This window comes from Sinocyclocheilus grahami, unplaced genomic scaffold (genome assembly GCF_001515645.1).
Source record: "Sinocyclocheilus grahami isolate Dianchi unplaced genomic scaffold, SAMN03320097.WGS_v1.1 scaffold19.1, whole genome shotgun sequence".
In the NCBI taxonomy this organism is placed as follows: Eukaryota; Metazoa; Chordata; class Actinopteri; order Cypriniformes; family Cyprinidae; genus Sinocyclocheilus; species Sinocyclocheilus grahami.
Genome location: NW_015505198.1, coordinates 3,020,802 through 3,032,173, shown reverse-complemented (window position 1 = coordinate 3,032,173; position 11,372 = coordinate 3,020,802). Strand labels below are relative to the sequence as shown.

Below are 11,372 nucleotides of genomic sequence, written 5' to 3'. Positions count from 1 at the left end.
TCTTTTTTTTTTTTTTTTTTTTACAAACAAACTGCTGAAAATTTAGTTTTGCCATCACAGGAATAAATTACATTATAAATATTTAAAAATGTTAATAATATTTCAAATAATTTTCTTCTCTTCTTTCAAAAACATTTTTACGAATTTTAACAAGCCCAAACTATTGAACTGCAGTGTACTGGATGTAATATATTCCTTGAAAGGATTTGTTGGTTGCAGTTTTAATAGGAATTTAATTTGTTTCCTAACTAAGTCAGCATTTCTTAAATCTGTTTTTACAGTACTGGTGAAGGAGGGAAAGATCTGTCCATTTGTGGCCTTCATTGGACATGGAGAATGTAATATCCTTCAGGATGTGGGATCATTGATAAAACCTGTTGAAAAGAAGGTATAAGGACAAGTAATCATACTTTGAAAAGAAATGTCACAGCATGCATATTCTTATTTTACTGCTTTTTTGTCAGCAATGGTAGTGTAGATAGTGTTTCGTGTTTGTGAATTGCAGGGCTGCAGGATCAGATTTGTGATGGTTGGTAAGCTGGGTCCAAAGCAGTCATTTGGAGAGGTCAGCATCCTACTGAACCAGCCATCCCCTTATACTGTAATCACTGCCACTGAAGTTCATGGTGGAATCATTCAACCAGAATGCCTTAAAGGTCAGTCGCTACACTTTACTGCTTACTACCTGCACAGAGAAGGATCACCATGACATTACACTGACCTTGCATGAACACACATACTCGCACAGTAACACACACTGAGTGTTTTGTTTTGTATTCTGCTGTGTATCTGAATGAGATTGTTTTTAAACCCATGCTCAGGACTGGACTCAGTGACCACTTCTCTTATACTGCAGACTGTGCAACCAATGTGTGGAAAGCTCAGTGAGGTAAGATAAAAGGACCTTTATGAGCAGCGTTGAGCAAAGAATTGGATAAATAATAATTATTATCATTATTATTATTATTATTATTATCCTTATAAACTAAAAATATATATATAATTTAGGGATGCACTATATTAGGACCATGTCAGTTAACAGCGGATATTACTCTTTTTTGGGGGGGGTCGATATTGGAAATAATAATAACAACAATTTTATTTTATTTTCATCATTAATATTATTATTATTATTATTGTTATTTGTTTTATTGTTATATATAATTAAATAATAATAAAATAATGTTGATTAAATAATAAAAAAAATTATGAAAATATGTAATTATGAATAATATTTCATGTATGATATATTTCATTTTTTTATTGAATTCATTTTTTATCAAAAATAACTGTATTTAGATATATTGTTTTCTGGCTAGCCAAAATTTTAATATTGGTTCTTTTAATATTCCTAAAAGGAATTGAACATAGTCACACAACAGAGTAATTTTGTTAGTCCAAAACAACAACACAATGGACTAATTAAAAATGGACTGCAGTGTTAGAGCATCCTGGGAAATGAAATGTTCTTCCAGCATGGTCCATAAAATGCAAGTTGCAGACATAAGGTTGTTTCACCTTGAGGACTCTTTGCTGCTTTTGTTTCACATGTCTGTTTTTCTTTGTGCAGGAGGAAGTCTTGAAGGAGTTTATATTCCTAAAAGGAATTGAACATAGTCACACAACAGAGTAATTTTAGTCCAAAACAACAACACAATGGACTCATTAAAAATGGACTGCAGTGTTAGAGCATCCTGGGAAATGAAATGTTCTTCCAGCATGGTCCATAAAATGCAAGTTGCAGACATAAGGTTGTTTCACCTTGAGGACTCTTTGCTGCTTTTGTTTCACATGTCTGTTTTTCTTTGTGCAGGAGGAAGTCTTGAAGGAGTTCCTGACACAGGAGAGGATGAAGAAATGGGAACATGAGAAGGTTGTTCTTTCATTCTTCTTTCTTTCTGACCCTTTAACCCATAATACGATGTGTGTCCTCCTTCTGGGTGTGTGTTGTCCGTGGAGAATGACCAGCAGAGTGAATTATAGTGCCAAACCCTTCTGGAACACACTCCAAAAAAAAAATAAAAATCAAGCAGTGAGTTCATGAGATGCATAAGCTGTTCTTACTCCCAGACACCCGATCAACTTTGACTTTGTTCTCAGAGACTCCAGACTCTGCGTTCACATAGCACACACATGCTCTGATATGTTACAGAATGGTCCAGTTCTCTTTGGTAAAAACGCTTTCCAGACCAGCTCTATCCTCTGGACATTTTATATACGGTAGAGATTTTGCTATATCTTTATACCTTAGTAGGCATTTTCACACAGCAAAAATGAGCTGGACTTCGTTATTTACACATGACAGCATCAAAAACACATGTACGAGAACAAAAACTCAGTAAGACACAAGAGAAGTAAAAAGTTGTTATTAAAGTATATAACATGATGCTGAGATGCTACATTAATACATTTCAGAATGAGTTTTTTTTTTCAAACACAAACTATCCATTTTACATAGTAGTTTGTATAGTTAGGTTAGGTTAGTAGTTGCAAGTATTACATAATTTGAAGCTGTTTTTGCACTAATGCCAGACCTGTCATTCATTTGTTATTAATAATTGGTGTATTTTTTGGTTTGCATCTGTACAGTTACAATTAAAAAATAGAAAGTAATTAAATGAGATGAAGTACCTGTCAGCTGTAAAGTATTTAATTCATCAGATTATCCCAAAATAGGCCTTACAAAGTGGTTATTTATTATATAAACAGTCATTCCCGCTGCAAAATAAATGAAAAACTGTTCTATATCGTTAATCGTGACACTCAAATATTCCTCTCTGGCAAGCAGATCTAGTGCAGATCTTAAGTGTGTGTGGTCCTGTATGGAGCTCCCAGCGCTTATAAAAAGAAGAGACTGGTGCTTTGTGTGTGTATGTAAACATTTCCCTGTGATCCTCAGAAGCGCTCGCTATAAATGTTTTTCAGATGTGCCTGTATCACTCACTGGATGTAACTGTGCCATCGGGAGCTCTCATTCAGGTGTAGCTTTGTAGTTATGGTTATGTGCTTGACAGGCTGCAGTGTCACATAATAATGTGTCTTCTTTTCTCTGTATAATGTCAATACTTTTATATCCCATATGGAAAATGCTCCTTGACTGGTCCTGCATGAGAGCCAGACTGCATCCTAATTCACATACTGTGTACCTGAAGTACTATTAGAGCTTGGATGGTTGGCATAGGCCAGTTAGTCTGGTTCGTAACTTTTAAATCATTTTCTGTGACTGATTTATTATATTATATTACATTATATTATATTATATTATATCAATTTTATCTTATTTTATTTTAATATGTTCCTTGAGGTTTGCTTATAATGTTAAAGTTTTTTGCACAAAAAAAATAAAATAAATAAATGTGGAAAATTGATTATTTTCAACCCTCATTCTGACCCTTTGTCTAAAACGACCTGCTTTTAAGGGGCGGGGCCTGTAAGGGTTATCAGTAATCGGGCACTGTTATGATTGGCTAACGTCATTGCATAGTAAACAGAATCAACACCCCGCCCCCTCACTATTGCATGTTTTGACAACATAATCAAAATAAAACAGTCATTTCCAGACAAAGCATTATGAAATCATTTACTTACGGTTTGTGATGCAGAAGCAGTCAGACACCGTGCCTCGTTTACAAAACAAAATCCTTCAAACAATCGTCTGACATAAACTATTCACTCGTTCCTAACGCTGGGATCCTTCTGATATCTGTACAAAACGCGTCAAAGCGAACGTTCTTTCATTCAATTTGTCCTGACGACAGACTCATGTGTGTGGACTGTCAGAAAGCGAATGCGCATCTGTATACTGTCTTCAGTGTAGACAAGATAGCGGCAGTGATTGTAATTTCTATTTGTTTTTGGCATGGCACGTCACAACACTTGCATTTAGCGTAATCAAGTGTAAGCCGTGAACGCCAGTGGGCGGGGCCTATGGTGAGACGATGACTATTCATCAATGTCTTGCTCTGGAGGCAGTGTATATGCAAATTTTTGTGCCCCTGTGATGTCATCTGGCACCTCAGATCCAAAACGAGCCATTTTTGGAGCTTGATTAAATAAACGCTTTGTTTGTAATGAGGAGGATGTTTTAAGCTTGAAACTTGCAGGATGTTTTAATGGTACAAAGACCTCTTATATGCCAAAAGATCAAGGTAAATTTGATTATGACCCCTTTAATAGTGTTTTCTGTACTGTAACCATTCATGGAGGCTGTCATTTGCTATTATGCTGGTGTTCACAATTGATTTCTTTACTAGACACTAGCTTGTTGAACTAGTTGACAGCAATTTTGTAGGTAAACAACATGGCTGCGTTGGTCCAAGAACTAGACAGGATAAACCAGTTCTTCTGAGCAGCATAGAAATTCAGTTGGAAGTTAGTTTTCCTCCATGATTTGTTAATTATGCTAAAATGTTCAGGTTTTTGATTAAGTGTGGCCTGTTTCTTACAGTGACCAAAGTGATTTAATTAAAGCCCTTTTTGAGACGATTAGACATTGTTCCACCTGAATATCATTCATTAAAAGTGCTTCTAATTATCGTTGATATGACTGACAAGCCTGGTTGCACAAACTGTACTCTATGCCTTATCAAAGGGATTCAAATGGACAACCTTTTGTAACAGTGCAATACATAAGCTATAGAATCATGATGCTGATAAAAAAAACGATCTATTTTTTTCTCTCCCTCAGAGGAAGATACTTTCCGATGCTCTGTTTTATAATGGCGTTCACCCAGGAAGAGGCAAATGGACTTTTAACAGAGGACCAAGAGGAGTAATTGTGAAATCCAAGAAGACCATATGAACTTTTGACAGATAAACACACACACAAATACAAAAGCAGTTATATTAGGGGTTGCACAGACTAGTTCTGCCACCTCGTGAGAGCAAAAGGCTTTTAGTGAATTTTCATGTTTGCATAATTACAAATATATTTGCAAATGTCTTTGGGAATAAATATCATGAGAAATATGAAAAGAAAATGTAGGTGCAAATATATTTAAAGAAGATTTAGTGAGAATTGTCATGTATTTTCAGATAAGACATTTCAAACAAGGAAAAATATGTATTTGCAAATGCATTTAGAATACATTTAATAAGAAAAAATTCTGGAAAAATCAAACAAGAAATTTCACAATTATATATTTGCAAATATATTTATAGTTTTTTTTAAATATATATATATATATTCTACAAGAAGTTTCATAAGAAAAATATGCATTTGCAAATATTTCTGGAATTGTTCAAAGTGTTGCAGTTTTTTTGTGAAGTTTATGATAGTGAAAGCAGCATGCAAACTCTAATTTCTCTCATGCTCTCCATTATTGCAACATGTCAACTAGTACACTTGAGTAGTCATGCAAACACTAAATGATGTATTTCTGAATATATCTGCTGCCTTCTTGAAGAAAGCCAGGCTTCTGAATCCCAGGGAAGACATGCAGACCTGTCCAAACTGTTATCTTGTGTTTTTGCTGGAAGTGGAGTTCTGGATCCCACTGCTGACATCCACTCCAGAGACAGAGAAACAGACCTCAAGGGGTTTATTTCCTTCACCACAGCATTATAATCCTTCACCTTCTGCCTTTTCAAAAGCATTTAGGTTTTGACAGTGTGCAGGGTTTTTCTGTGTGCAGCTACCTAGAGGGATTGAAAATACAGAAACAGAAGGATGCAATTAAACCCACTTGGATTGACAAAATGGGATGATCCCCAGGTGTGTTTGCTTAGCCCAGCCAAGGGTGAATCAAACTTGTGGGTGTCCACCAATCCACAAAGATCCAGCCACATCCCTGACTCCCTGTAGCCTTTCATATGAAGCGTTGTGCTCTTCTTGTCATTGCTTCTCATGTCAGAGTCACATCAGTTACAAATAAGCTTGTCAGTTCTTTTTTTCCATTCCTTAAGCATGTGAGTGTGTTTCATGTTGGGACGTCAGGCTTGGGTGAATATTTGCAGACGAGCTCTAAGTAAGGGAAACTGTATTTTTAACATCAACATATATAGTAAAGACAACAAAATGCTCTTAAATTATTGTCGTATCAACCAGACTGCCACGTCTCGCATGCATGCTATAAACTTTGGCGATTTAGCTCTTAAGTTAAATACTGTTGCAACTGCCTTGTGTCAACTCATATCTGACAGGCCTTAAATTAATAAATCTTTATGGAAACTCCAAGCCTAGAATATTTTAAGTCTGTTTAGGTTCAAGGAATTTTAACTGCCCCCATTGGGGATGGCTAATCTCTGTTTCCTGAAGGAAAACAGCTCAAATTCTTTTTATAACCTTAAACTCTTATTTAGTCTACGTCTGTCCTTAGATGACTGACCTTGCAGGGTTTCTGTGATCTGGTGACTGAGTGTAGACTAATGTTTGTGGTTGATTGATTGGTTTTGATCATCCTTGTTTGAGTTTCTGACGGCTTAATTTTATTAAGTACCTCCAGACAAAATAAACACTAAAACTGGTTGTATTAGATGTCTTAGCAAAATGCTAGATTTTTTTTTTAACGTTTCATTTCAAAGTTTTTAGTCATGGTTTTTCCTTGCTAATGTAATAATACTCTTCCAGGTGAACATTCATGGCAATATTTTGGCAGGTGGAGCATGCGTATTTTTCCATTTAGTGCATTTGTTTGGAAAAGGTCACTTGACTTCCAGAGAACAGATGTCAGAGATGATGAGAAGGAAGACAAGTTGTTGCAGACATGCTTCAGATGACCGTTGACCTTTCCTTTGGACCTGGAACTCATGGAAATCCAAGGTACTTCCAAAGAATACAATGGTAGTACCATGGTACTTTTGTAAGTGCGTTGTACATAACCTGTGCTTTTTCGCAGTAAATTCGCAGTAGCAGTACAATGATAGTTGTGAACTTACCTTGGGATGTAAATACCATGGTACATGATTTTGCAGTACCATAGTATGGTCATTATGATAGTACTGTCACCATTTTTGTAAGGGATGGTACCAATGGTACTAATGTGGGACATGTCCAAAAACCATGGCATTTCAATAGTATCATGCCCAAAACTGTGGTATGGTACATAGTACTTTATTTAAACTTGCAGTAAAGAATACCATGGTAAATCTCCAAATTGTGGTATTGTGGCCAAAATTCTTGGATATATAAAATATGGTATGTTTATGGTATGTATCCAAAACACTGTATTGTCATAACCCAGTATATATTCAAAAAGCATTGGTACAACCATGGTAAATCTCCTAAAACATGGTACTGCCTTAGTATATATCCAAAAAGCCATGGTAGTACCAACATAAATCTCCAAAAACATGGTATTTTCATAATATGTATCCAGAAAGCCATTGCAATGCCATATTGAATCTTCAAAAACATGGTATTCCCATCGTATATATCCAGAAAGTCATGGTACTACCATTGTAAATATACAAAACATAGTATTTCCATAGTATATATACATAAAGCCATGGCAATACCATGGTGAATCTCATAAAACATGGCATTGCCATAGTAAATATCCAAAGATACATGGTAGTACCATTATAAATCTCTAAAAACATGGTATTTCCATAGTATATCTCCAAAAAGCCATTGTAAAACCCCAAAAACGGCATTGCCATAGTATTTATCCAAAACACCATGGAACTATCATGGTAAATATTCAGGAACATGGTATTGCCATAATACTAGAGCTGTCAAACGATTAATCGCATCCAAAATAAAAGTTTTTGTTGCATGTATATATTTAAGAAAAATATGTTTATATATTAAATATATATATATAAATTATATGAATAAATATACACATGTAAATAGTTGTAAAATATATACTGTATGTGTGTATATATTTATATATACATAACAAATATACACAGTACGCACACATATGTGACCAAAACTTTTTGGATGTGATTAATTGTTTGACAGCAGATAGTACTGTAATCTCCAAAATATGGTATTTCTAAAACACGTTATTGCCATAGTACATATCCAAAAAGGCATGGTTCTACATTTTGAATCTCCAAAACATAGTATTTCCATAGTATAGGCCTACAGTATATTCATAAATCCATAGTACCATGGCGAATCTCCAAAAACATGGTATTGTCATATTATTTATCTAAAAAGCAAGTACCATGCCAGTGCAGAGGCGATCCAGCCTCTCTCAGTCTATAAACAGTTGCGTATGCCAAACAACATTAAAACGTTGTAGAAATCCTCTCTACAGGAACTGGTAAATGTGCCGTAGGTGTTTTATAATGTTCGACTTCATTTACTCCAGGTCTCATGACCTCATAATTAATGTTTGCCAGACAACAGGAAGCTGATATTTCACAGACACACACAAACACACATGAACGCACCCGGTGACATCCACCATTTTTTTGCCTCTGCCTGACATGAACGGAAATAGTAATGGATAAACAATGCAATTATCCTGGCGCTGTGCCCGTCTCCCTCCAGACCAAAACCTCTGCAGCCTGCAGAACATCCATCATGCTGCCTCCATCATCACCACAAATACCTCACATTCAAACACAGCAAAGACGCAGCGAATCCATCTGCCCTCCTCGTCCTCCTCAGACCATTAGATGCTTATCATCTATGTCTAGAAGTCTCACGCCATTTATTATATTTGAATAGGCCTACATGACGTCGTCTGGAATTATTTAGCATCTCGTTTCTCTTCAAACGCAAATCAGTGGTATTTTCTCTCTTTTTTTATGTACCAGTTCAGATTCAAGACAATACAAGGCTTTCTTTTGTGTCCCTTTGGAAAGAAGATGAATGAACGCAAATGAATAATTTTGGTCACTTTGTGATGCTGAATACTGTTCTTCATATGACTCCCAGTCCCATCTGTTCCGGTCATATCATGTTCTGATACGCGTCATATCGGGGAGGTTGAGACGTCCTGTAATTTTAGATTCTGTCACAGTTTATGGTCCTCTGATGTGCCGTCATCCGTCTCTACCTCGCACATCTGGAAGCGTACGTCAATAATAATAATAAGAGTCTGCATTGATTTTACTTTATAGCTATCATTTAAATCAAAGTTTGAAAAGGCATGAAGTCTTTGTAGGAAAGTCTTGAATGATGTTATAATATAGCCTACTTTTATTCAAAATGAAATAGAAATGAACTATTCTCATTATCAATAAGTCTAAACATTTTTGATAATATTGTATTAGTATATTTTAGTGCTGTACACTACCATTAAAAAATTTAGGGTCAGTAACATTTTAATACTTTCAGTCACTGTGTCTATCACGCGACTCTGTTCCCCTTTCGGGCTCTGTCTTTACATTTATTTTGAAAGATGAAGCTCGTGATTATGGTAAGGGGCGTTACATTTCCGACGAGTGCTTGCGGTGTTCGGCCAATCACAATGCACTGGGTCAGCTGGCCAATCAGAGCAGACTGCGCTTGTCGGAAGGAGGGACTTTGTAGAAAACGAAGCGTTTGAGAGAGGCGGGGCATAGAGGGCCTACAATAATGTACAGTATTTGAAAAATAATGTGTTTTTTGAACATTAAAGCATGTCAACATATTCTGTTACACCAAATACACAAAATAATGATCTTTAAAAAAAGCATCATATGACCCCTTTAATACTTCCATTCAGCAAGGATGCATTAAATTGGTTAAAAATGACATTTAAAAACGATTTCTATTTCAAATAAATGCTTTTTCTATTGTAATGGCTGCTAAAAAAATCAGCTTTGCCATTGCAGGAATAAATGACATTTTAAAATATATTAAAATATAAAAGTTTTTTGTAATAATATTTCACAATATGACTGTATTTTTGATTTAAATAAATGCAGCATTGTTGAGTATAAGAGACTTAAATCAAAAACATTTTTTTTTTTCTAAAACATTTCTGGTTGTATTTAGCTCATTAAAAGAATACATTAAAAGAATACAAAGTTTATCTCTTCATTAATTTTAAATGACAAAAATGCCCTAAAATAGAGTTTAGTTGCTTTGTAGTCAATGTCTGTTGTCATTTTTGCTAGTGTAATCTATTGACAAAATTATTTTATTTGCAAATATATGCTTTAAAATTTCCTATCTGTCTCTTCCAGGAAAATACTGATGACTCATTCTGCACTACACAGATTTCTGTCCAATCAGATGCGTTCTAGAATGTGAATGCCCCTCCCCCTCATAAAACATGCAAGATAGCAGCACACCATGGGTTATGGCCGATAACCAACTAAATCTGATTGATTGTGTAAAAAGGCACAAGCCATTAGAAATGTCCTATATTAACACAGGAATGTAAACATATTCAAAGAGAATATGTTTCTTGGAGTGATCATTAAGCTCTTTGTTTATTCAAAATGTCTATTTCTGTACTTTGAAGGAGAAATCTGCCACATTTTATGAGCAGTCAGACAGCATTATGAGCATTATGGGTTGGGGTTTGGTGTAGAATTGCCATTGTGTCGCAGACAGAAGTTCCCAATTCAATATTTTCTTTGTTCATTAAGTCTGGAAATGCAAAGTCAGGCAGTCATTTAGAGGCTTGTATGAGGAGCAGTGGTTAATGCACCAGGGCCTGCAAATTAGAAAAGAGGGAGAGATTGATTTACCAGCAGCCCCACTGATCAAATCCATTGAAGGATTCAAAAATAATTAACAAGTCAGAGAAACAAAGGAAGACAAATCTTAATAACCCGCCTTTGTGTTAATTTTCTCCATACACATTTGTTGTTGTCCCTTGGAGTCAATAAATAGCAATAGGAGGGGGAAAGTAATGTAGAATTAGCTAAAGATAAAGGAGTGTTTGCTTTCACTCTTGGCTCTTTTCCTGGATTTATATACTCAATGGTGATTCTTCATTGAAAATATACTTTAATCTCAAACTTAATTTTGTTCCTAGGAAACATCCCTCAGGCTGTGCATACTGGTGCAGTCATATTAAAAAGCCTAGCTGGAAGCAAACAAAAACTATCAGATTTGATTATTTATTTCCCCTTTTTCTTGTTTAGCTTCGTTAGTAATACTTTTTAAGAGAGCTAACACTATTGTTATTGGTCATACTTTGAAGGTTAGGGATTTAAACAAGTCTATTCCCAAATATTACACTTCAGTGTGTAATTCATCCCACGCCATAATACCTCTAATCATGTGGCTTATTAGTGGGAGTTATGATATTACTTTTTTATTTTAAAGCAGATTTATGAATTTCGTTTTGTGGGGAAAAAAAGGTTTCTATAGGCTTATACTATGACCTCAAATTTTATAGAGAATTTACTGCAGTGTTGTTATTGTTTACGAAAACTAAAATATTCAACTTTGTGCCAATATGATATATAAAAATTAGATGAAAAACTTGAAAAATGAAAATTAAATGAAAATAGTTGGCAACTAACTGAAGTACTCA

The 11,372-nt window shown here is 35.2% G+C and overlaps 1 protein-coding gene across 1 annotated transcript in view; it reads left to right on the top strand.

The window, feature by feature from the left end:
• LOC107555412 (cyclic nucleotide-binding domain-containing protein 1-like) overlaps window positions 1-4,801 on the top strand; it is a 38,692-nt gene extending 33,891 nt beyond the window's left edge. The window contains exons 8-12 of the mRNA XM_016238194.1: window positions 282-388; window positions 506-656; window positions 822-889; window positions 1,814-1,873; window positions 4,688-4,801. Of these exons, the coding sequence (XP_016093680.1) occupies window positions 282-388; window positions 506-656; window positions 822-889; window positions 1,814-1,873; window positions 4,688-4,801 (500 nt within the window). The remainder of the gene's footprint in view (window positions 1-281; window positions 389-505; window positions 657-821; window positions 890-1,813; window positions 1,874-4,687) is intronic.
• The last annotated feature ends 6,571 nt before the right edge of the window (window positions 4,802-11,372 follow it).